Source organism: Drosophila biarmipes, chromosome 3R (assembly GCF_025231255.1).
Source record: "Drosophila biarmipes strain raj3 chromosome 3R, RU_DBia_V1.1, whole genome shotgun sequence".
NCBI classification, from domain to species: Eukaryota; Metazoa; Arthropoda; class Insecta; order Diptera; family Drosophilidae; genus Drosophila; species Drosophila biarmipes.
The window spans coordinates 2688084-2715589 of NC_066616.1; the positions used below are offsets into that span (position 1 = coordinate 2688084).

At 37.6% G+C, this 27506-nt stretch overlaps 1 protein-coding gene across 6 annotated transcripts; it reads right to left on the reverse strand.

Annotated features, from left to right (window-relative positions):
* Positions 1–16565: 16565 nt before the first annotated feature.
* On the reverse strand, positions 16566–27213 carry LOC108031729 (glutamine--fructose-6-phosphate aminotransferase [isomerizing] 2). 6 transcript variants are annotated; one of them, XM_017105442.3, is made up of 9 exons: positions 27057–27213; positions 22452–22504; positions 21309–21506; positions 20406–20861; positions 20180–20206; positions 19972–19995; positions 18957–19078; positions 17379–18218; positions 16566–17319 (listed from the first exon to the last, which is right to left on the reverse strand). In XM_017105442.3, exons 2-9 carry the CDS (start codon positions 22456–22458, stop codon positions 16945–16947), a joined length of 2049 nt encoding a protein of 682 aa, XP_016960931.1. In that variant the 5' UTR covers positions 22459–22504; positions 27057–27213; the 3' UTR covers positions 16566–16944. The 6 variants fall into 6 exon arrangements, with proteins under 6 accessions (XP_016960931.1, XP_016960903.1, XP_016960923.1 ...); XM_017105414.3 differs by having other exon boundaries at positions 18957–19114; XM_017105434.3 differs by having other exon boundaries at positions 20180–20209.
* Positions 27214–27506: the final 293 nt, after the last annotated feature.

Sequence of the window (27506 nt, forward strand, 5' to 3'; positions counted from 1 at the left end):
TCCTTGGACTCTTCTTATAGTGCCCTTTGAGAGTCCTTGAAGCTATCCTTGGACTCTTGGAGTTATCCTTGGAATCTGTCCGTAGTATCCTTTGAGAATTCTTGGGGTTTTAATGTTGTTTTTCATCTGTTGTATTTGGTTGTAGCTGCTCTTACGTGTGTATGCAGCCGTGAACTGTTGCTTACCTTCCATGTCGGCCAGGAACCTCTTGAAGATTCTGCTGTTTAACACCATTGTCCGTTCTGACTACTATCGGGACCCCATACCTTGCGTAGATGCGTTCCCGGAATGCTTTCTTTAGGGATTCGGGCGTAGCGCTTTGCCGTGGCACCAACTCAATCCACTTAGAGAACTGGTCTATCAGTACCAGCAGCATTTAGTTGCTGAGCTTTGAACGCGGCAGGGGTTCGACGAAGTCTGCACATACTTTAGCCCATGGTTTCCGTGGCATCTCCGTGCATTCCTGGCCAGTAGTACCGGGCTGCCAGACAAGCTATTGTCCTTCGGCTTTCTACGTGGCCAGCTGAAACCAGCTGCATACTGCAGAAGCTTCAGCCGTCAATGTCTCCTTGATCCCTCGAAGCGTTTTTGGTAGTAGCTGCCCATGTCTGCCACCACGTAGAGTTGTCCTTTCATGTACGCTATTTCGAGGTCGTACTTCTGCAACTCCAATGGCCAAGAACAACTTCCGGCAGGCCTCCTGGGGGTCTGTTATATGTGTCGTTTCCCGTGGCCTCTGTGTTGGCCTTTACACTGTGTTTGTTGGCTGCATCTGTTGCTGTTGTGCTGGCATCGTGGTGCTTCTGTTGCCTGCTGCCATTGGACCATTGGTCATTTTCCTGTGTCTCCCAGTTACCTGTCTCTTCCCATCTTCTACGTGTTACATGCGTTGGTGATGCTTCGTACTCTTCGACTAAACTTGGATGCAGTTCTTCTTGATGATCTTTAAGGTGTCTTTCGAAGAATCATTGAATTGCCTCGCCAGGTCTGCATGTGGATCATGTAATCTTTGAACGACTTGCTGAAGCCCTCCTTTCGTTGCCTGACTTGATCCGCCAGCCCGATAAAAAAATCTCTCGGCAGAAAGTATAAGTGGAAGCTCTCAATGAACTCTGCCCAGGTTTCCCATTGCTTGTTGTTGGCGATGAACCATTTCACAGCTCTTCCCTTATGCAATTCTGGCACTGCTCAGGTGATCATGTCTATATCCAAGACATATGGGTTGGAGAACCGTTCTACTTGTTCCAGGAACTCGAACGGTTTTTCCGTCTAGTCGAACCTGAGCGAACACTCTCGGACATTTAGCCACCCTTGCATAATCTGACTGGCTGGGTCTCGAGGTCAGCGCCGTTGTATTCCTGTTTTGACTTAAGTCTCTCCCATGGACCTCCCTTAGCAAGTCGACGCTTAGGCTTGACATTAGGATGTGCTCTTTAGCGTTCGTTAGCGTGATGCTTGGGCCAGCTCTGTCGTGGTATGTAGCTTCTATCTCGGCCCAAATTTCGACGAGTTGTGCTGGAAAAATAACGTTTTTGGGCGCCAGATGTAATGATTTTTATGGTCTGCTCGCTGCGAGATGCGTGCGGGCAGCTCATTAGATTGTGGGACCGCCCAGTAGTGAGAAAGCACAGAATTCACGGGTTTGTAGTGGGCTTATTGCGGGTATAATTGCATACTGCTGCTGGCTGCGTTACTGGCTTCTGGTACTCGGGGTATCGGGCATACGACGATCCCGGACTTCACGGGGCAGAACCGTAGTCTCTTCTGGCAAACCCGACCAGAAACCGTAACGATCAACCGCTCTCCCTTCAGGCTCGTTTTACTTGGGGATCGGACACGTCGCTCCGGGACTTCCCGAATAGAAAACCGTAGGCTCTCTTTGAAAACATTTGGAGATTTCTGGTATCCAAATACCAAGCGTCTCGACGTAGCGATCTTGCTCTCTGTAGGTTCCCACGGCACTGCTTCCGACGACTCGACTTGTTCTAGCTCCCTTGTAGTTTACTTGGTTGTTTAACTGTTCACTTTGATATCTTGACTGATGTTGATGGTTTGATCGAATGATCTCCCTATGGCCTTATATAGAACCCTTAATTCCTTTTACGCACGGCCCGCTGAGTCCCTCCACTCCGGGTCCAAAGTCCATGGCTCCATGACCCACAACCGAACTCCTGCCTAATGCTGCCGTCCCGGTGGTTCCCGTGATCTATATGGCACACCTGTGTGCCGCTCCATTGCTGAGATGTGGCACTTCCTCTTCTGGTTCAAAGTTCACGGCAGGGTTCCGGCGAAGTCCCGTAATTCCCTTTTGCGCACGGAACTTCCGCTTTGCCCCCTAAGTCTCCATTCTCTCTTTATCCGCCCTTGGCCTCCAACCTATCTCATTCTCTATCGTTAATGTCCAAACTCTCACGTTCTCTATCCTTGGTCTTCAAGATCTCTCCCTCTCCAACTTGATCTCCAAACTTTCTTCCTCTCCAACCGAGAAGTATATTACACATTTAAGAGTAATATTTCTGAGAGGTCTTGTCCCAAACACACCAAGAAGTCCGAGTGGGGTATAGTAGATCTAAATAATTCATGACACACATTGGGTTGCATATAATAACAAGAAAGGAAGTTTACTTCGGCAAGACGAAGTTTGGATACCCTTGCAGTTTTAAGAAATAATCAACGTTAGTAGTACCATGTGAAATTTTCAAGGATTGTTGCTAGCTTGAGTGATACTAAAAAAAATTGACCGTTTCTTTAACAGCTATATATTAGAGTCCCCGGATTTTTTTAATTTTAATTCGAAATTCTGAAAAATATTAAAACTTATATTCTCAATATTATAAGATAATATGTCAAAAAGCACCGAAGCCATAACAGACGGCAGACAGTTAGTTTCTTAAGTCAATCGATAGGTATTGATGAGACAAATACGTTTCAGCTAACATTTTTTTTTTATCATAAAAACTGTAGGCGCTTCAGATTGTGAGCGTTAGTGTGGGCGTGGCACCCCGCTGAAACAGACTTGCGCTGCGACGGCAGCCCAGAAATCCGCATGCCAAGTCAAATAATTCTAGCTTTTATATAATTATATATTTTTGTACCCTTACAGAGGGTATAATGATTTCAATCAGAAGTTTGCAACGCAGTGAAGGAGACGTTTCTGACCCCATAAAGTATATATATTCTTGATAAGCGTTACAAGACGAGTCGATCTAGCCATGTCCGTCTGTCCGTCCGTCCGTCTGTCCGTCCGTTTCTACGCAAAATAGTCTCTCAGTTTTAAAGCTATCGGACTTAAACTTTCCCAAAAGTCTTCTTTCTATAGTATATAACTATCGGGGAAAAATTTTTAAAAAATTATACCGTTCGTGTTTTTTAACATATACCTTTCTAAGCTTAAATATATAATTTTTAAATTTGTTCTGAATTTCGAATTAAATTTTATCAAAATCGGAGACTATATCATATGGCTCCCATAGGAATAATCAAAAAATTAGTGGTAAAATAATATTGAGAAATTATATCTTCGATGTTTCTTAACCTCCTACGCTTGGAAATACAATTTTTTTATTTGATTTTGAATTTCGAATTAAATTTCATCAAAATCGGACGTCTATATTATATAGCTGCCATATAAACGATCGGAAAATTAGTAGGAAAACATGAAATAAAAATTTAAAAAATCTTTTGTGTTTTTTAACATATAACCTTAACAGTTTGAAAAGAATATTTTTTAATTAGTTCTGAATTTCGAATTAAATTTTATTAAGATCGGACGACTATATCATATAGCTGTCATAGGAAGGATCAGATAGCTTTGGGGCTTTTTGGCATATTATCTTATAATATTGGGAATATAAATTTTTATATTTTTAAGAATTTCGAATTCAATTTAATAAAATTATTGATTATTTTTTATAACTGCAAGGGTAAACAAACTTCGGCTTGACGAAGTTAACTTCCTTTCTTTTTATCATTATTAGTTTAACAATTTGAGAGCCACAATCTGCTAGTGATTATATATTTTGACATATTTATATATAGTAAAAATTTTATTTTGTTTCACTAACAATGTTAACTAAGTTTTAAGCTTTTGATGGTCGGGAAGAGCAAATTTATAAATACAAGATAGCTTTAAATATAAATAGCTTTAAATTTGTCCTATGGAAGTTCTTATGTAATCGAGCAGCGAACGCTTCCTCAATAAATTCTTCCTGAAAAACACTGAAAAAGTTCGCGTGGTGGTTCATGTGGAAATTCTTGTGGAATTAACCATCCGATTGGAACGACGAATATTTTGCCTTAGTTAACCAAAACTTAATTCGCATTGAAGTGATAATTCGATAACCTCAACTAAGTTAAAAATTAGACGGATTTACAATTTGAGAAAACTTTTGAACCCATTACCAAAAACTTGTTCAAGAAGAAAAAAACAAAAAATTTGTAATGATTTAACAAAATTAAACAAGAAAGTGCACTTACAATATTTAATGTTAATAACACCATGTTCAATTTTTAAGGATTGTTGGTAGCTTAAGGGATATTACGATTATTTTTCATAATTATTTCTTTATTTCTCTGACCGATTCTTTGAATCTATATGTTAGACTCGTTCGATTTTTTTAATTTAATTCTAAATTCTTAAAATTATAATAAACTAGCTGACCCGGCGAACTTTGTTCTGCCCCAAATGACGTCATTTGGAAACAACTATTGTATTTTCTAGTATTTGCAAGAAAGTGGCGTGATTCTTGTGTTTCGCCGCAAAGCAATGAATACAATGGCTCATGTGGCGGAATCAACACTGGCAATTTCACTTTACCATTAACGCAGCATAATCCAGGCGTTTCTCCGGAAAACTTTAATGCACCACAATACTCGCAAACAACGTCCATTTGCCCAATGCAAACGCTAGGATGAAAGCTGTAATCATTGCTGCAATCGAGAAGCTCGATTCAAATCAGCTAAATATCTTGTTCTGCGTCGCAAATTATCTATTTGTTGACTTCTGTTGTTCGCTCGACGATTCTGCATTGCCAACCGAGCTGTTTCACGGGCTGCTTCACTTTGCTCTCGTGATTGAGAAGCACGAAGTCGAGCCACACTATTGCGGCGCTGTTCACGTGCAATTTCTTGTTCTTCTTCAGTCCTTTCATTTGCAGTATTTTGTATTCTTCTTGCATTACGGCTTTGTCGGGAAAGATTCGATCGTCTTAGACGCGGCATTATTAATTAAACTTCACTTCACTTCAATCCACTTGTTAATAATTTATTTAATAGAAATAGTTTTAATATTGATTTCTTACAAATATCAAATTGTCATCCATACGCCATTACATAGCTGTCATTTTACGTCAATTACATAGCTGTCATTTGCGTTTTGTTATTCCAAGTCTGATTCTTTTTTGTTATACCACGTTTTATAGTGACTGACGTTTCATGTCAAGTCACAGAGGAACGCTGTCGAACGGGATAAAAAAGTATCCTATGTCCGTCTCCTGGCTCTAAGCTACCTCCCTACCAATTTTCAGCCAAATCTGTTCTGCCGTTCTTCAGTTATAAGTGGTGTAACTAACACGACTTTCTTTTTTATATATAGATTATATTCCCATCTATAATTTGTTTCATATTATTTTCTCCACCAATTTTCTGATCGTTCCTATGGCAGTTATATGATATATATGTCCGATTTTTATGAAATTAAATTCGAAATTCAGAAAAAAATAAAAAATTTTCTTTCCAAGCGTTGGAAGATATATGTTAAAAAAAACACCAAAGATATAATTTTTAAACAATTTTTTTCGACTATTCCTATGGGAGCTATAAGATATAGTTTTCCGATCCGTCTGTTTTCAACTTTTATACTGCCTACAAAGGAAAGAAGGCTTTTGGGAAACCTGAACCTGAAAACTATGATGATCAATATTCGAAAAAGTGTAAAAAAAAAATCACATTAGAATGCGTAGAGTAGGTTTTAATCTTAATAACCAAATCATGTGCTCACAAGCATACAAATATAGCCATATTATTAAGAAGTTGATAGACAATGATTTCAGTCCTACAACGTCTACTCCACTTCGTGTATTTGATTTCAAAAAAAGCATGCGGTATTTTTATTCAATTTTTAAAAATTAAAATTTTTTATTAAAAAGAATACAATAGTTACAATCTTATAGAGGCCCTCGTCCCTACTGGCAAAAAACTCGGAGATTCCTATTTCACGAGACTCTCTTGTGGCCCAGATCAGACTACTAAGCGCGTTCTCCATGGACAGAAACATGTGGTAATCACTTAGTGCAAGATCCGGACTATACGGTGGACACAAAAGAACCTCCAAGCTCTTGGAGCTTCGGGAGCGTCACGAAACACGTGTGTGGGAGTGCTGCTTTCAAGCGGACCAGTAGCTCAAAGTAAATGTTTCCCTGCCAGTCCCATCAAACACACAGAAACACTTTCCTGGCCGTCAATAAAAAATAGGCTTGGCTACTGTCTGGGCTGTTTTACCGCTTTTAGACCGCAATCGTTTGTGCCTTATATTGTCTATTCGCATGCGTCGATACGGTTAAAGATGTTTTTGCGTCAATTCGTGTGGCACCCATACATCAAGCTTTTTAGTGATGTTTTATTCCCAGCTTTGGCCCACGATACGGCTGCTACAAAGTCGTTCCCTTCCGACCAATTCAGTGATTTTATAGCAATTTTCGACGACAAGTCTTCCGGAGAACGGCGAATCTTCGACCACTTCTACACCAGAACGAAAACGTCATCGTTTTGCGATGGAAATGGAAACTGTATCGGGTCCATAAACTGCACAAATTTTATTGGCAGCTTGAGATGAACCAAACATTAGATTTTAAACCACTTTAAATGAAGAAAGATATTAGCTAGAAAAGGATGTAAATATCTTAAATATGGATTAAAGGAAAATTAAACAGTTTTGTGAAAACCTATATAACATAATTATTTTGAGATCATGAACAAATTTGTTTCATTAAGTTTTTCTTTGGAAAAACGGAACCAAGCCACATTGGTGGCTTTATGGCGAATTCAAGCTCACTAGTTCTAAATCTATTTTTTCTAGATACTTAAGTCTGGTTTTACCGTGCTTAGCTTTCTGTGTGCTTTATGCTTTATAATTTGGTTACCACTTAATGTAAACCCAATAATTATCCTTCCTCGCAATCCTTTAAAAATACTATAGAAAAGAATGATTAGACGGTAGCCGATCTTTTTTTTAAACTACTGTTTCTACTTTACATCATGAAAGCCTTATTCTTAATATTCTATTCCACCTTAAGTACAAGCTCCTTGCTTGTTGATCTCCAACTTGCCAAGTCCGTATATTCGCCTGGTACTGATGAAATTCCTGGCTGAGTGCTTAGATATTGCGCGGAGGCTTTATGAAAGTCCCTTCTTAAATTATTTACCTTATCTTTAAAATCTGACAATTTTCTAATAAGCGGAGGGAATCGTTTGTTATTCATTTCCTCAAGCAGGGTATTAAAGTGGTAGCAAGCAATTATAGAGGTATCTCTAAATTGTCAGCGATCCCAAAGCTCTTTGAAAATATAACTTCTCCCCATTTGCAGCCAGTCTTTATGTAAGTTATATCTCTGTGTCAACATGGGTTTATTAAAAGTAAATAAACAACCACTAACCTATTGACATTTACAAAATTTGTGATAAAAGGATTTAAAAACATCTTCTAACGGACGTAGTTTACACTGTCTTGGCAAATGAATTGCAGAACTCTTAAAGTACTTTTAAAAAAATGATCTTTCCTGTCTACTCCACTTTAACTGGGGTTTCCCTGTGGAAGCAACTTGGGCCCTTTACTCTTTACTTTATCTAAAAAAGACCTTCCCTCTTTTGTAACTAATGATGATGTTAAATTATACATACGGTACAAGGATACCTCTTGCCAGTCCGACTTTGCATTAGTTTCAAAATTGGTGATCTGATAATTTACTGGACTTAATTGCTTTAAGGGCAAGGTAATGACGTTCTGTCGTGCCGATCCTTAATTTGCAACATACACATTGGGTAAGCGCTCATTGGATAGAATACCTCTACATTACATTCCCCTACTACTATACATAATAGTTTGTATTTTTTTTATAAATATTGTTGCTTAACGATCTGTATAAGTTTTTTTTACATTTTTTCAGTATTGCCTGCAGCTGAAATGGGGGAACGTACGAGTTCCAAAAAAAAAGAAAGAAAGTGAACGAATTAAATGCAAATAAACCCCGACAACTAAGCAACTAAATAACCGAAAAGACGATAAAACACAAAGAAATTAAGGTTTAAACTCACAAAATCAGAGTAATGACTTAAATAAGTTTATAATTATTGTATCTTACAATAATTAAAAGGTGTCACGCTTATAAAAGCTTAATGAGCTACGAGCAGAGCCGAAAAGACGATTACATCTGGTGAGTCTTAAAGCGTGATAGCGAAGTACAAAAAGCGACCCTCACCATGCATACTTACGGCTACCAATAAACCAACGGCGTGGAGTCACCAACAACGTGCAGCGGTAAAGCTTCTGCATTCGCACTAAATTTATCAGCAACAACTACAGCTACGGCAAAAAATAACTAGCAACATCAACTGCACCCGCAACGCTAAATACAACGGCAACGGAATCCACGACAAAAGTCAAAACAAAATTCACCAAGTGGCCATACACACCAGACTAAATCGGTACATCCATTTTAAGCGTAAGTTAAAGCAAGTGTCCAAGGAGACCCAACATTCGGAAGAAAATTTCGAATGCCCTGGTCTGCTTAATTGTTGCGCTGACCGGGGACGGAAACTTTCATGTTGTTTCGGTCACAAAAGGGGATTTCCATGAAACCAAGCTTAAGACCAAATCTGAGAGCATTTCCGAGCATTATCCTAATACGTGGAGGAAGCTAAGAAAAGATAGTACACGTACCAACTAAAAAGCAGCAAGAGACTGCAAGTGGTACTAAAAGGAATCGAGCCTGACGTAACTGGAGACGCACAGCAGAGTCTTGAAGAAAAATGAAGTGCACTCTATTCAAAACCTGCAATACTTATTTCACCGAAGAATTAAGGAGGAAGAGCTACAGAAAAGAAACGGGCCAGTGCAATGCAGAAACTGTCAGAAGTATGGACACACCAGGGCATACTGTTCGAACAGTCTGTGTAGCTTGTAAAGACTATAGTCGGGTGTCTCGACTATCAGATACCCGTTACCCGGCTTAGGGGAGCAAAAAGATAATGAAGATGTATAAGTTTAGGGCGCCACCTACCGGCTATTTCAGTAGATGTTATCTGGGCGGCAGACAGATTTAAGCGTTGTGGCCATTTGTGGGCGTTAGAGTGCCACCTTTCTTCCGGTGAGTCGATAGGTATTGATAAGACAAATACATTTCAAATAAAATTTTGTTTTTGTCATAAAAACCGTAGGCGCTACAGATTTTCGCGGACTGTGGGCGTTAGAGTGTGCGTGAAACAAACTTGCGCTGCGTAGGAAGCCCAGGAATCAAGCCAAGTATGAGATCTCAGAGTTCATGCGGACGTACAGACACACGGACAGACGGGCATGGCTAGATCGACTCGGCTAGTGATCCTGATCAAGAATATGTATACTATATGGGTATTGGGCTCGCTTCCTGAAAATGCGTTAGCTGCCAAGGTAACCTACAGGGGCTATCCGTTCTACAAGGAGATGAAGGACCGCATGCGAAAAGTGAAAGCAACGAGTCATCATACGCCGGAAGTATTTTTCGGCACGGCTGGAAAGTCCTCATTTGGTCAAGTTCCTCTCATAAGCCGATGCTCTTCGATCAGGGATGAAAAACCGACCACAGCCTAATCTTGGAAACGTCATCAGATCAAAGTACAGCCACAAGCATTCTGGAATCTACAGCTATGTTCATTGAAATAGCAGTGCTTTTAACCTACACGTTCACAATTAACAAAAAAAATGACTGCATTATGATGTTCATTGAATAGCAGTGATAAATGAAAAATATGATGTTATTCAATGTAGCTTATAAATCACTTAATCCAACTAAATTATTTTTTGATTACAACCTAATATTTTGTTGTATAGCCTTTATTGGCTATTACAGCTTCACACCTACGTAGAATGGAGTTCCAACGTTTGCGGGGAAAATGACCTGATCCCTGCGACACAATTACTAAAGCTGCGACTTAGAAGTCGGAGATTTCTTGGCTACATATCGCTTGATGTCCCCCATATGTTTTTTATCAAATTTAAATCCGGGGACTGTGCTAGCCACGGCATTTTTTACGCAAACCACACCTTTGTGAATTTTTTGGTATGTTTACGATCATTGTCCTGCTGAAATGGCCACAATAAGGCATTTTATTCTTAGAATAAAGCATCATGAAGTTTCTCAGCATATTTACATACACGCGTTGGTCCATGATCCCAGCGAACGTACAATGATTCTAAGGTCACCATGCTTAACTATCTTAAGTATATGGTTTGGATGGTGTTCGGTGTTTTGTGGTCGACGGACATACTGTCTTGAACCTGTTAGAACCAGCTTAGACTTCCCAATTTGAATAGTGGCCTGTTCAATAAGTATTTCGTAAACTGCATCCTGGCTTTGAGATCTCTTATACAAAGTAATGGCTCTTTTTTTTTACTTTGCGCATTCTCATTTTTGTCAAATAGCGAACAGTCACATCACTGATTGCCAAACTCATCTTTTTGCTATGGTCTATATTATGCTTGCTGGTTTATCGTTGCTATGGTGCACATAATTTAAAGCATTGTAAACCATCGTGGTAGAAAATTTTAATTTAATTACTTTTTTTGTGTATTGACCATTTTTTTAAAGCTTTTAGATTTGTTCTTCTTCTACCAGGTCATCTTTTCACTTAAATAGTAATTTTCATTATTAGTTGTGTATTGTCGTATAATTTATAGTAATTAAATTAATTAAGCTCCCTTCTTACAAAATTTCAAAGTTTTCGGAACTTATCGTATGACAAATAAAAATACCACTATTTCAGTGAACAGCCAAAACATTGTGCTCATTCTACGCAATATAATAAGCGCCAAAGCGTATAAAGACCTCTCATAAGACCATTCGCCGGTGGTAATAACTATTCTTCAAAGCCCAATCAATACAGATCACCGCCATAGGCTGAAGTCGCACAGAACCATCTGGGTAAAATATAAAATGTATGTAATCGTACAAATCAAATTGACCCCTCAGTTCAACATTGAAGCGGACATCGACTGCTCTACCGATCCTCTTGGAAAAGTATTCGTGGAGGCAGCCACTATCTCAACACCACAAGGCAAGGACGTGCAAGCCAACCACTTTAAAACTAATCTGCAAATTGAACGGCTACTCTTAGAAAACAGATCGCCGCCATCAAAACAGGAAGCCACTCGCGTCACCACTAAAACGCGCTTCAAAGCAATAAGCACAGCTGCGGTACATTAAAAAACTTTCGCCAACCCGTAAAAAACGACCTCTGTGGAGGGCTCATCCAAATCTGAGCTCTACAATCGAAACAGTCACTCCGATAAGAAATTCATCATGCACAACATCAAAACACAATTGCCTTATTACACTCACAAGCTACTTGAGTCGTACATCTGCAACAGAACCTTCGTAGTAAGGTGCGACACAACAACATCCGACGACTACATTATCAAAGCTGGAGTACCGCAAGAAAGCGCACTAGGGACTACTCTGTTTCTCCTATACAAAGTGCATTTTCTTACGAACGAGCAGCTGACAACATTCACGTTCGCTGACGACACTGCAAATTAAAGTACCTCTCTACTAACTGACTGGCGTGTTAAAATAGTTGAACTAAAATGTAAACACTACGTTTACTCTCAACAGGTTAACATGGCCTCCATTATTATTGAACAGTATAATGATTTTCCAAGTCAACGAATGAACGTCCACCTTGACAGACGACCAACCTGGACAAGAAACATCGCACGTAAGAATGTACATCTAAAACTAAAAGCCAGCAGCTTCCACTGGATCCTTCACGCTTGTTCGCCCCTGCGTCTGGTCTACAACTTACTCTATTGGGGAACGCGAGTAGCAGAAACATATACTTTATACATCGCCCTCAACCAAAAATCCTTCTAACTATCACTGGGGCACCATGGTATATTCGCAACCAAGACATCAGGCATTTTTACCTTAAAAGATGAAATAAGTAAACAAAAAACAACGACTTGCCAAGCCAGCAATAACATTCGGGCCCACCTTAGCATAATAGCATTCAAATAACTGTTAGTTAGATTAATAGGTGTAAGTTTTGATACACTTATTTTAAGCAATCCTTTATACCTCCACGTTTTGTATTCAGATAACCAATTTGACTCTGGGATTATGGTACGGTTATAATAGGATGGTTTGCTTGAAGGGGTTAAATTGTCGGTGAGAAATTTATAATTGAAAGTCACAGATATCTTGGGAACAGGATACAATTGGTCATTTTATTATGTGCACACACATTTGTTGTGGAGTTAGCAATGGAATAAGCTTATTTGTTTTGATTTTTTAAGAATTTACACTAAAAACGATTTCAACTAAACATTGTAAATATCGCTAGTATAAGTTGATTTAAGCACAATATAAATATTTTCAATTTCTAAAATATAATTTTATTTCTTGGAATGTGTGCAACTGTGAAATTGGCAATTCTCTTTGTGTACTTTACCAAAGTAAAAAAAATCACCTTTTCGTTTCTTCTAAGACATAGTATTGTAGGTAATAACTGAGGTTTTGGGTGTAAGGCTACCTTTCGAAACTATACCTTTATAAGATAGAAGAGTAAGAAAAAAGAAAAAGTAATTTTTTATTGTTTTTATAATACACTTGTGCTATCTTTCATGTTGTTTTAAAACCTGATTACATGAATCATGAATCATTATCAGTACAATAAAACTACTTATACCAACTTCCTTACAGGTCTTTTATTTTGTTTTTAAGCTTTTAAACAGTTTGTTCACAAAAATTTACGAATACAACAGAACTAGAAAACTAAAAAAGTTAGCAACTAGAAACAGATTTTTACAGGTCCCAAAAACGTCTATCACTGAAAAATACACTGAAATTAAATTAAGATGTGCGATGTAATTAAAAGTCGTATAAGCTTACCAATCGAATTCCGAAGTTGAGATTCATAATAATAAATAATATGCAAACTTGTACAGAACCCGCACTCCCATACTACTACAAAAATGCCTTATTGTGTCCAGGCTTCATTAGCTACGCATTGGCAATCTAAAGTACTCATAGAGTTAAAGGGTATAATAGATTGTCGGAAAGTACGTAACAGGTAGAAGGAAGCGTTTCCGACCCCGTTAAGTATAAATATTTTTTATAGGGATCACAAGCCGAGTCGATACAGCCATGTCCGTCTGTCCGTATAAAAGCTTAGATCACGAAAACTATAAAAGCTAGAAGAGTCGGTATTGGCATTCGGATTCCTGGGCTTCCTGCGCAGCGCAAGTTTTTTTCAGTGGGGTGCCACGCTGTGCTGCCACAGTTTTCATGTTAGACAAATTGTTTGTATTAAAATTTATTAGTTATATCAATACCTATCGACTTTCCACGCCCACTCTAAAGCCCACAAGGGCCAAAACTCTTAAATCAGTCTGCCGCCCACATTACCATATATTGGAAAAGCTGGTAGGTGGCGCTTTACAATATCGCTTTGATGCTTATATATCTCCATTTTTTTTTTTTTGCTTCTTTAAGCTGAGTAAAAGGTATCTGATAGTCGAGGTACCCGACTATAGCGTTCTTACTCCTATTTGAATTCCGTTAAAAGGTGTCGCGAGTATTTATGTGAAGTTGCATTTATAGGTTCTAAAGTTTGCGCTTTCATGTGGAATTTATTAAAACAGCTAAATTCGTAAAAATGTATTTTATTTTTATTTTCAATGTTAGATAAAAAATTCAACCAAAATAAAATTTATTAGGAAGTAAGAAACGATCCCTTTTTCATTATTCATGTCCTGTTTTTAAAGTTTGAATGTTTTTTCTTTACCTTAACCCTTTAAAGCCTTTTTCATGGCATTATCCGGTTCATTCAATAAAGGAAGTTGTTTTTATAAATAGATAGCCTCATATTTTCCTTGTTAAAAGCCAGATCATATGAAAGTACAATGTTTTCTACTTCAAATAGCATTTTACTCGGAAGTTGTATTACACATCCGTGCAATGTTATTAGGAGCATGTTCAACTTTATCTACAACATGATCCAGGCTTCTGTTAATCCTCTTGACTTGGCCATTGGCTTGTAGAAAGCCTGTGGCTGAAGTCATCAAACGTTGGAGCAATTTCTTAAATCTACAAGGTAGAATAATAATATTATATATATATATATATATATATATATATATATATGTATATATATATATATATGAATAATATTAATCTTTAGTCTTGAGTAAACACTTTATCTCTTCTTCTCCAAATCGAAAAAATTTTGAAAGTATGATAAAAGTCTTAAAAAACACTGCAGTGCTTGAACCTTAGAGGAACTGAAAAATTGTTTATAATTACAATGGCCCTATCGTCTGCTCTCATGCTTTTTTTCCTGGAAAACAAAAATCAAAATCTAATTCAAATCTATTCTGAGTAAGCGTTTTAAAAATTTCTTTTAAAGTTTTAAAAAAATTCCAAATCTTTCTCATTTATTTAAATTATTATAACTTTTATTATGATTTACTTCAAATATGAGCAACGACAGATACTCAGTAACAATCTTTGTGTTATGACAGTTCCAAAACATGAACGGTTATTTAATTATGTAAAAACAAAATATTATAATTCAGGGATACGCAATGACAGATCCTTAGTAGCACCAGTTAATTCTTGTATGAAATTTTTACCTCAAACGACATAATGTATCAGATCATACAATGCCCGTAGCAATGTAACAAGTGTCACAAAAAGTTAGTGCACTATTTTTACGCTACTTCTTTCCTAAACATGGCGCAAGAATTTTTGCATCATGATTAATAATAATGTTCGTTCAGCAGAACTATCGTAAGAATTCCATCAGGTATCATATTGTTCTGCTTAACGCAGACAATGAGTTGGCAACAACTGTTAAATTAAATTAAAATAGGATAGAATCCTAGAGAGCCCTAAAGTCATTCCCCCCGGCAAGGTAAAACCTAAAGGCAGCACTGACGGGGAAGCGGGGAGAGGGTGGAGTTTTTACTGGGTTAGAGTCCCAGACTTCGGCAAGGTAGCACAGCTCCGAGTTGGCTTTTGAGGCTTTAAGCCAACACTAACAAAAAAAAAACTGTTGAAATAGAGTATCATTTTTTATTATACAACTTTTCCGTATATTTTTAATGGGTCTCTATTAATACCAAAATAATGTTCTCTAACTTAATGTAAGTTGGCCTCCCTGGGAAAGATATTTTAAGTATTTCGGCTTTTCCCCTTCGTTCCTCGTATTGGACTGCCATTTCTAATCTTAAAATTGGCAACGCGATCCTGTAGCTGTTTCAAACGATTGCAATTAGCGCGGTGCACTTCAGGTTGGACACAATCACCATCTTCACGCACACTGCATCCGCATCCAAGGTAAGAGATAATCCATCATAATATATAATGATTTCATTGGCAAATGAAATGTTTTTCTAGTTTCTAGTCTTTTGTTTACCACTGTCACTCCACGATGCTCAAAACCATTGCTTACTTCGGTGCTACTTCTATACTTGGAACTAGAACTAGATTCGAACTAGGGTGTGCATCCTCAGCAGAGAAATCCCATAGACTTAACTCTTCAGCCCGACCAGCAAGGTGCTGCTTCGGTAGCGCGGAGTGGACACGACTCCCGTGCCGCGAGTTGGACGCTATTGCCGTTGGTCGGCAAGTGTAGTGCCGCCAACCACCTTTTGAGCTGGACGATCTTTTGAGTCTGGACAACTTATGAAGTTTATAGTTATTTCTGCATGTTAACTAAAGGGCCGGTAACGGTCATGTTCAATCTTGAACTCAATAGCTACCATAAGCCGTAAAAAATGACCAAAAGCTTACATTTTGGGACCTACATTTTGTAATTTAACAAAAGCTCTGAGCATTAGTTTCCGGCAATTCTTTACCCATTTACACGGTAATTTTTAAGGTATGTAGCAGGTAGAATAAAGCGTTTCCGAAAGCATAACGATTATATATTCTTGGTCAGGATCACTAGTTAGTCGATTTGTCTGTATGAACGCCAATTTCTTGGAAACTATAAGAGCTTAAATTTTGGGATTTTGCATATTATTTATTATTATTTATGATGCTAAGAACCAAATATATATGATATGCATTGATCCCGTCAACACATATCGATTTCTTTAAAAAATCGTTTTTTTCACCCACTGTATCGCCAAAGGACCTCCCCGCAATGACGTCAGCACATATCGATTGTCATAAAAAATCGTTTTCTACACCCACTCTAACGCCCACGAACCTCCCCCACAATGACGTCAGAGCCAGACAATAATGAATGATTTAATGCATGCGTGTGCGTAAGTGTTGACGAACTGCGTGGCAAACCGAAAAGCGCAGCCTAACTAAACTTTTATGAATCTTTAATTTAAAAGCTGAGAAACGGCTGACTATAGCGTTCTCTCTAGCTTGGCTTATGAAGAGTAAAGTAAACGATTAAATGCTAAAGTTAACTTGTCGTATTATCCAATGAAATCTAAGTTAATGCCATATTGCCAATAGTGTGGAATTAAGACACTAAAAACGCTAAGGACATCACTATCAATTCAGGTAATACATATTTTAATCAATTTTGCGTTCCTTGGGAACGTTTCATAATAATGGTAGTGTGAAGTTGTAACTGCTTTAATATGTGTGTAATGTGTTCAGCGAGGATATGTGACGAATATCATGCATAAATTCCAAATAGTAATCAACAATTTAAAGTTCCGAGGTTTCAGATGCCTTATTCAACAGTAACGGACTTGGCAAGGTTTCTGGGGCAGTCAACGTCGCATCCGCGCAATACTGCAATATGATAAGACAAAAGTTGCATTGGAATTACGGTGAGAATTCCCTGCAGACAGTCGACAGTGCGTGGAATCTCTAGGTGGCGTGAAGAGAAAGCTTGGGTTTCCTCGTCGCCTTCCTCGCAGATAATAATCGGACAGCCCTTGCGAGATGTGACCTGCTGCAGGGCGTTCATGCACTTCACATAGACAGGGTCGCGAAGGACTATCATCAGGACTGGCATGGAGTCGTCCACGAGGGCCAAAGGGCCGTGTTTGAGTTCACCAGCCATGATGCCTTCACTGTGCATATAGGTAAGCTCCTTGACTTTCTGAAAACCGTTTCGACAGGATTAGAAGACAGTTTTATAAGTCCCAAATCGTTTCTTACCAAGGCACCTTCTAAGCAGGTGGCGAAATTATATCCACGACCCATTATCAGGAGCGACTTGTGTTGATAAAGATCCTTGGCCAGCTCTTGAACTTTTGAGTCCAGCTTGAGAACAGCTCGGATCTGGTCCGCAAGCTTGGACAGCGCCTGTAAAATCTCTAGCCGTCGCTGCTGCAGGGAAAGACGATCCTCGGACATAACCAACGCGAACATCACCAATGAAATGAACTGTGAGGTGTAGGCCTTAGTAGATGCCACTCCAATCTCCGGACCGGCGTTAATATGCACTCCACAATGTGACTCACGACAGATGCTACTGCCTACGGTGTTTGTGATGCCCACAATCAGGGCTCCCCGCTGCTTACAGTAACGCAAGGCCATCAGGGTATCCGCGGTCTCTCCGGACTGCGATATGAAGAAGCAGACGTCATCGCGGAAGATAGGTGTGTTGCGATCCAGAAAGTCGGAAGCCAGCTCAACCATAACGGGCAACTCGGTAAGCTCCTCAAGCAGTTGCCTAGTGGCTACCGCGCTGTGGTAAGACGTACCACACCCAATCAACATCAGGCGGCGACAGCGTTTGATCTCAGGAATGTAATCCTTGATACCGCCGAGTACAATCGCGTTTCCGTCGAATCGGACTCGACCGCGCATCGTGTTGACCACAGAGTCAGGCTGCTCAAAAATCTCCTTCTGCATAAAGTAGTCATAATTTCCCTTCATGATTTGTTGGATTTCCATCTTTAAGGTAGTGATTTCTCGTGCGTGTGGGTCATCCAGGCTCTTTTTTAGGCGATGGATGCTCAAAGTACCATCACGAACGGCAGCAACGTCATCGTCCTACAAAAAAATGTATGTGCAAAAATAAAAACAACTATTTCAATAAAGGTTAATAAGCTCTTAATCTCATTGTAAATGGTGTTTTCGTTTCAGTTAGACGTTCGCAAAGATAGAGAAAATGTGTTTACGAAACCATTATAAAATATATATATTAACATCAACATCGTAGGTGTCGACCTTATGCCAATTCGTCTCCAGTCTTAGAAAAATTGTTTGAAACTGTGGAGATCGGACACACGTATCAGATATCACATTGCTTTTTGTAAAAGCGTATAGTGAATTTCTTTGTGATTATCAATAGTTATTATTAGTCAACAAACCATTGAAATCTTCTTTACAAGAATCTTTATCAGCGGTCGGCTCTGAATACAATGACATTGTCACAAATAAAATTAAATGTAAGAATCATCGTTGTAAAGCTATGTGAGTTTGTAAAGTGCTGTAAGCAGAGCGTCGACAAATTGTGACACTATCGCTAATAATTGCATAGTATTGGATAGACAAAAATCGAAAAGATCGACAAAATTTAATTGTTTTAATAGTTTTCAGCTCAAAGCATAGAAACTCGTAATTTTTACTTAAAAGAAAAATGTTTAACCGTTTATTTATGGTTTATATTACGGTGTTTAATATTTTATTGTTTAACTTAATCCCTTGAAAAAATAACACATTTGAAAGGCAACTCAAATTAATTTGTCCAAATAATGTCCTGCATAAGTGAAATATTTATATTCTTACCTCCAAATAGATCACCCGATTAGTGTGTTCGATAACGGCTGAGGCGTCCGACGCGAAAAAGTATTCAACTTCTTTTTCTTCCAAAGGCATAAATTCCGAAGTGCTCTCCGAACGCGGAAGCACTGGCAGTTCACGGGAATGTCCATGCGGACGAATTTCTAGTTAATTTTCCATTTCAATTGCGAGGCATGATATTTTGATTCGTTCGATGTACGGTTGCATATGCAAGGTCAATTTTAGAGGTGGCATTGATGGCGTTGCGTGATATTTCCGATATTTCCACCATGACAATGGACACCGAAAAGCACATTGCGATGGCACCCATTGCGAGCAAGATCAAGTGCGTGTGTGTGATTTGGGTTAATATATATTTAGTTAAGACCAACATCAAAGTAGGAATATCGGCGAAGAGTGGAATAAAATAAAATAAATTCAGTGAAACATTTATCAATCATACGTAATTAATTTCAACAAGCATATATATCTTTAAAAACAAGTGGTGTATGTAAGTACATTTCGAAAAAGCTATTGTGTGTTTTTCAATTATAGTTTTATGAAATATTTTATGAAAACAAGAAAAAAAATGAAGAAGATCATATCAGTAATATTGTAATTGAATTATATTGTAATCGTTTCTTTTTTTGTTCTCAGCTATCGATAAGCATTGCAAAGTATTGGAATGACAAAAATGTCTGTTGTACTGGCGATTTGGACTGCTAAAACTAAATATGGCCTTTCTTCTTCCTCTTACTCCACCAATAATAATTTTGTTAATTTTAAGAAGAATTTACTTTTTGTGAAGTTTAAACTCAAAACTTTTGCGAAACCGCCAATAACTTATACTAAGAGGTAACTAAGTAAGAGCTTAAGTGGTTTAAAGCCTTATCCCAATTTATTTGAATTGTACATCTGATTATAGTTAGAGTTTGAAAGGATTCCCAGCACAACAAGCCGACCAAAGCCAAGCCAAAAAATATTTAAATAGCTTTAAAAAATATTATTAAGTTGTAGTTACCTTGTTGTTTTCCAGAGTCGGTATCTACAAAATAAACGGGAATGAAACAAAAATATTAAGTTATTAATTTGAAGAACCAATATAGGCGAAGAGTGCGTTAAAGAGACAGTAGTGGAAAGATCTTTAGCAATTTGTTTGTTAGTGCTTAGAATGCCCCTCAGCGCCGTATTATCGATTTAAAAAGCGTACGGGTTAGTCAGGTGACTACCTTGATCGGGGTTTAGCTTCTTGTCATCTGCTGTTCGACATCGACGCCAAGAGCGGCATAGTTGCAGCACGCAGGATGGGAAGAGAGTTCAATGTGGTGGTTGGCATGTAGAACAAACCGACACACGGACAGTTATTTACATATAGATAGAAAACAAAGGATATGGCTGGTGAAGAAACTGCATTTGCGAGCTCTGAGATAGCTGGTGGCCCAAAGGTTGACTTACCTTTTCCGTAAAGAATGGGAATGTGATCCGTGGCAAGGCGGGTCTTTGTCTTAATTCCTACCAGAAGGGGTGAACTACGCCGAGAGGCCACGCACTCTCCGGGAAAATGCTTGGACTTCACGGCAATGGCAAAGGCGCCTTCCACTTGGAGAATGGCCTGCTCGACCAGTTCACGAAACGAGTATGTGGGATGGGTTTTCCACAGGTGGTGTACCAGCTTGGCGAACACCTCTGTGTCCGTGTCCGACTCGAAATCATACCCACGCTTCGCCAGAAAGGTCTTCACATCGTTGTAGTTAGTAATTATGCCGTTGTGAACCACGACGAATCCATTTCCCTCGTCCGAACGATGTGGGTGAGAGTTCCTTTCGCATGGAACTCCGTGGGTGGCCCATCGAGTGTGGGCAATGCCAATGTGGGTCAAAACGGGCTCGGAGTAGTCGGCTCCGCTAAAATCTAAGCCAAAGACAAAAGCAAAAAAAAATTAATTTTTTTCTATTACAAACTGTAATGTTTTTATAATTCAAAACTAATAAAGGAATGCTCTTTTTAAGCGTAGGAGGTTATGTGTTAAAAAAAAAACATAGTTGTCCGAACCGGATGGATTCGACTTAAGAAGAAAGAATGAAGAAAATATATACTTTATGGGATCGGAAACGTCTCCTTCACTGCGTTCGAAACTTCTGACTGATAACAGAAAATTCTCTGCAAGGGTACAAAAATATATCAAATAAATGATATATTCGATATCCATTTGGCATGTTCGAAAATATGAATATTATTTGGCAGCCATTTTGCCCTACAAGTAACATTTATAAAATTGTTGTCTCAACTCAAAAACATTTTTTTTTTTTAAGGAACGGATTATAAAATAATTACTTAATTGTATATTTTAGTACTTACGCTCCTGAATTGCCTCTTCAAGAACTTTGACCTTGCCCGTACGCTTGACCATCACGATGTTTTTATTATCCGGTGAGTCAATTGCCACTCCCGTCGAGTCGTAGCCGCGGTACTCCAATCTCTTCAAGCCTGTGAGCAGCAGATCAAGCACTTCCTGTCGTGACTTGGGCGTGAGGTAATTTAGATAGGCAAAGATTCCTGTTGTTGTAAAGTCGTTTAATTAACTGACGTCTAATTTTTAAAAATCAAATTTAATTTGGTTATGAACTCCGCATTCTAGTTATAGCCTTGGACCAATAGGGGTCATCTTAATTTATTTACAGTTACTTAACTTTGGAGCGCCTAATAAAAAAAAACGTGACGTATACAACTTAACTTTACATTTTAAATTTGACTAAAAAAATATCTCGTATCAAGCTTGACCTCGGATGTTACGTACAGCAAGACCTTTACAAAGTCCAAACCAGTTATAAACGGCTTACATGTAGATTTGGGAACCCGTTTGCAGAAGGGGTTTTGTGATTGCTTCATGAGTTATCGGTGCTGTCTTCGAAGTCAATGGCAAGATACTTGGTAAAATCAGACTTTCTTCCCTTCTTATGGAATATAATATATGGGGCTTTTTTAAAAAAACTGTAGATATTAAATGCAGTTCCATTTCTCCTTAGTTTTGAAGATCATTAGCACTAAAATGAGGAGAAAGACGACTGAAAAAAGACAGCGAAGAAAATACTGATTTCCTGGTCACTTGAAAAATGTTAAATAGAATTGCATTTTATCCAATTAACTTATTTAAGCGTTATAACCCAAAGTTAAAGATAATGACAACAGCTTTTGAACGTGTATAACTTGAATTTCTGCTGGTTATATTGTAGTCGCCTACTTTCGGCTTCGAAGATATTGCCTTTGTTTTCATTTGTTAAACACCGATGCAAGTAATAACAGTAATTTTCTATTTGTTAAGATATCATTTTACTCTAAAAGTAAAAAGTTTAAAATGGTTCTATGTAAATAAATTATAAATGTCCTTCTTAGTTCATTGGGTTCAACCTTACTAGAAAATTGAACTGTTCTTTGGCATACCCCATCCATCCACAAGTAACTTTAAACAAATAATGTATTTTTCATTAATCTTTTACTTACCACACATTTTAACTCGTTATGTAGTAATCAAGAAATAAAATCTGCGTAGATATCTGTAAAGAAATAATGTAAACTTTATTTGAAGCACATACTATTTAGGAAACTACTATATTTTTAGAGGAGTAGCCTTAACCTATACTATAAATGTAATTTATTGCTCTCGTCACCTAAAAAAAGATTCCCCGTCCAATTTAACGCCTATAAACCTCAAAAAATGGTCCCTATAGAGGACGATATCTCGGAAGCTGTAAAATCCATAAAGTTGGGACATGTGTATTCATACATATTCTCAAAAAATTGAATTGCATAAGTTTTATCTGTTTCCGATTGTATACTAGTTAATAGGTATCCAACTACGACCTTATCGACCAGGAACATCGTCAATAACGTCATGTAAACGATAAAGTAGATAAACATCGATCTTTCCTCCCCTCTTCTCTGAAGTAATAAATAATACCCCTTACTCATAGCGAAAAAAAATATACTGATTCGGGAAAAAAAAAACATGTAAAAGGTATCACGCATTTAAAATCTCATTCGGAATACTATGACTTTAAAGTTAATTTTCCAATCGTTCAGCAACAGCATACAAGTATATGTCAGAAAAACTTTTTGATTTCTTCTTCCCGAGTCGCTTTTTGCACAGCTTTTGTTATCTTTTCGTCGCCTGAATGTTTCATCACTGTTCCTTCTACTTATCGCCTTTTGGCAAAACGAAAGTTGTTATTGCCACTATCGCTTTTGTATGACGAACAGTCTCTCGAACACAGGCCAGATAAAACTGATTCTATCTACCGCAAACGACAAGAACCCCCATTGCACTATACGGCCAATTACCACCTTTGGCAGTTAAATCAAAATTAACCTTTGTGTCTCATATAAAACAAAAATATTTTTTTTTTCTTAGTGTTGATAGATAACTATATGGGAGTTAAAAGGTAAAGCAATTAAACTTAAGCCCTAAAACATAAAAAAAAATCATTTCTGCGCAAGACTAAAAATTCAATCCTCATTTTAAATTTTTATAAAATAAGAAAGGAAGTTAACTTCGGCAAGCCGAAGTTTGTATACCCTTGCAGTTATAAAAAATAATCAATAATTTTATTAAATTGAATTCGAAAGCCCCAAATCTATAATTTGTTTCACATTATTTCCCACCAATTATCCGATCGTTCATGATATAGTCGTCCGTTAATAAAATTGAATTCGAAATTCAGAACTAATTAAAAAATGTAATTTTCAAGCTTATAAGGTTATATGTTAAAAAACACCGAAGATATAATTTTTCAATATTATTTTACCACTAATTTTCCGATTGTTCCTATGGGAACTATATGATATAGTCGATTTTGATAAAATTTAATTTGAAATTTAGAACTAATTTAAAAATATTATATCCAAGCTTAGAAAGGTATATGTTAAAAAACACGAAAGATATAATTTTAAGATATAGCTGTCCGATCCGGCTGGTTCCGACTTATTTACTACCTGCAATAGAAAGAAGACTTTTGGGAAAGTTTCAGCCCGGTAGCTTTAAAACTAAGAGACTAGTTCTCGTAGAAGCGGATGGACAGACGGACAGACTGACGGACACACGGAAATGTCTAGATCGACTCGTCTTGTGACGCTGATCAAGAATATATATTGTTTATGGGGTCGGAAACGTCTCCTTCACTGCGTTGCAAACTTCTGACGGAAATCATTATACCCTCTGCAAAGGTATAAAAATTATGTAGTGTAAAATTATTTAATTAAACAGTTAATACTTAAGAAAAACAGAGTACTCTTTCGTTGCTTTTATTATACCCTTGCAGAGGCTATAAGGACTTCAGTCAGAAATTCGCAACCCCATAAAAAATATATATTCTTGATCAGCATCACTAGACGAGTCGATCTAGCCATGTCCGTCTGTCTGTCCGTACGTTTTTAGGCAAACATGCCGCTCAGTTTTGAAGCTATCTGCTTTCCTGAAAGTCTTCTTTCTTTTGCAAATAGTATATAAGTCGAAACCAGCCGAATCGGACAACTATATCTTATAGCTCCCAAGGAAATAATGGGAACAAAATTATTTTTAATTATATCCTTGGTGTTTGTTGGCATATAACCTTCTACGCTTGAAAATAACATTTCTTAATATGTTCTGACTTTCGAATTAAATTTCATTAAAATCATATAGCTGCCATAGGAAGGATCGGAAAATTGGTGGAAAAATAAGATGAAACAAATTAAGCTTCAGTGTTCTTTGACATACTATAATATAATAATATTGGCAATATAATTTTTTATATTATTAATTATTTCAAATAAAATGTTATATAAATCGGACGACTCTAATATATACCTGTTGGTCAAAATATAAATAAGCCAGAACGCGTGGTGAGCATTTTTATAGCCATTTGATAAAAGATAAGTTTGATTAAGTTAAGTTAAGACCACATTAATATTGGAATTCATTTGAAAATTTACAAAAATCGCACAAGACACACCGTTTTTGGAAATTCGATAGTTACCCGTAGACTAACTTAACTTCGTATAAAGTTTGATTTTTTTTAGTAATGTGAATGGAATGGGAATGCAGGTCAGCATGACGAGAGGCGAAAACCAAGAAGCGAGAATGGTAGGGGCGTAGCCCTGCTGAAATAAAGTTGCGTTGCAAAGGAAATCTAGCTCTTGTAGTTTCCGAGATATCAGCATTCATACGGAGAAAGAGACAGACGGAAATGGCTAGATCGGCTATTGATCCTGATCAAGAATATATATACTTCATACTTTTCGACGAATCTTGTCTAATTTTATAAACCACATAACTTAAACTGTCGGTAAACATGGGTTTTTTGCTATACCTACAGGGGTGAAGGAACACCAGTGTGTATGTGACTCTTATTCAGAGGGATCCAATTATCACGGAAAACTTGGAATGGTTCGTGGGAATCTGTGTTACTTGCGAACGTTTCTATCATTCTTTCAACGTCTCTAAAGGTCTAATGATTCGAAATGCATTGAAAAAATTATGACCCCATTATATCTGTTTTTATTATAATAACAGTTTGAAGAAAGCAACCGCCACCAGGGCGTTTATAGTATTTCTTCCCCCCGTGTATGTTAATTTAACCAAGCTCAAATTTTAATTATGTTCGATACAATATTTTTGATTGAACACAATGTACTATGTATAAATGCAAATATTATGAAATCTATCTTATGTTTATGTATTAGGCTGGAATTTCTTAAGGTCAAATATGCTCACCATATGGAGTCGAAGTTTTATATACTTATTGTATTTTAAAGTTGCGGGGCATAAAGGATTAAAACTCTGTTTAAATTTTTTTTGGTTCTGATCGAACAGAAGTAAATACGGTCAAAGTAGCCAGCGTAATAGCTGTTGTCTCTAAAATCAAAAGAAACGGTTTGATCTCCAAGGAATAAATATATTTTATTTATCTACTCGTTTTATAAAAGGTGTTTTGGAGACATAAATTAATTTTGCGTAATTTACATTAAAGTAGCTATTATATTTAAATATTTGAAAATTAGGGGCTATATATATGAATTTTCATCAAATGATGGTTAGCTTTCACAGTATTGACTTTTATTTTTAGGTAGTATTTGACTTAAGGGTTTTACTTTCAAATTTTCTTTCAATTTTTTTGTACTATGAGTGAGAGATATCAAAAAATATATTTAATAAAGCGAGAGTAAATGGTATTTGAATATCAATTGATGATGATTGTTTATTTTCTTTTTGGAAAATGCGAAATAATTAAATTATTATTTTTAATTCAACTTAAAAGTGTTTAATAATTTTAAATTTGATTTATCCATGTTTTATTAAAAAGTAAATATATTTAATTGAAGTTGGACTTTTGTTCTATTTTTGATCTTCCCCCAAAATACTACGTAAAGTATTTGATATAAGAACGTTTATAACGACGCCAATTCATGAAATCACAACGCCAAGCACTATAAATAAGACGTTGCTTTGGACAGTTTCATTTGCATTTTGGACTAGTTATAGAGGCTTTATTCTTCGCTCAAATAGTCAAATGATTTCTTCAAAGGTGGAAGTGTAAATAAGTGGGGCTAAACAGATATGCTGTTGGCATAGGCCACAGCTGTGTAGCTTGCTTGACAGTTGTGTGTGCACTTCGACGTTTTAAGGCGACTGCTATTATTCGGAAAAATGGGTCGTGGTTCGCGGAATTGGTCCAACGTGGATACCAAAATTTATCAGCCTATTTGACGGGTAAATTTTTGAATAATCCTATGTTGGGCTGGCTTAAAATGTTGAGTACCCAAACAGGTATTTTATGTAAGACAAGCCATCGAAACTTGTGCGCTAATTCGGGTTTTAAGCAGGTTTTTCGAAGCAGGCTTTTCGCCCTCATACTAAAAAATTTAATTAAGATTGCCGCGCTGGCATCGATATCACCTCTTCCACTGATTGGGTAATTTAAATGCGCACAACGTCGCGATCCAGACTTCCAACAACAGCTTGGCGGTATGAATGTCTAATGGCGAAAACTCTTGCCAGCTGATTTGGGTTTCTAAGACCGAAGTCTTCAGCTTATAGCGACTTTACAGGTTCTTCACTAAGCTCAGACTCACTTGATTTGCTACCGCTGGGTTGCAGTGCTGTTCTGTGCTGTCTAACTGGTTGTGGCTGGGTGTGCTTTGATTCAGGCAGCTCTCGCACTGGCCAACTTCGCTGTTAAAATAACACTGAGGCTACTTCAAAAGCAGCGCGCACTAAATGTGGCTCTTTTATAGGCCGAGGCCTCTTGCTGCTGCGCCACTGGCACCGCTGATAGCCCGATCCGCAACGATCGTAATGTCAAAGAGTCTGGCCCACTCCCCGTCAGCACGCACACCTTGCCGAGAGAGTGCAAAGTCGTTTACCGCCTCTTACTGCAACAAATACTGTCGCTGCTGCTCTTAGGGAGTAAGCTGCACTCTTTAAAATAAAACTTAACCACATTTCAGGCTGTCAAAAGTCAACAGTTACCCTCATTGTGCTTTTTCACCTATTCCAGAATTAAACAAGAAAATACGCTGCGA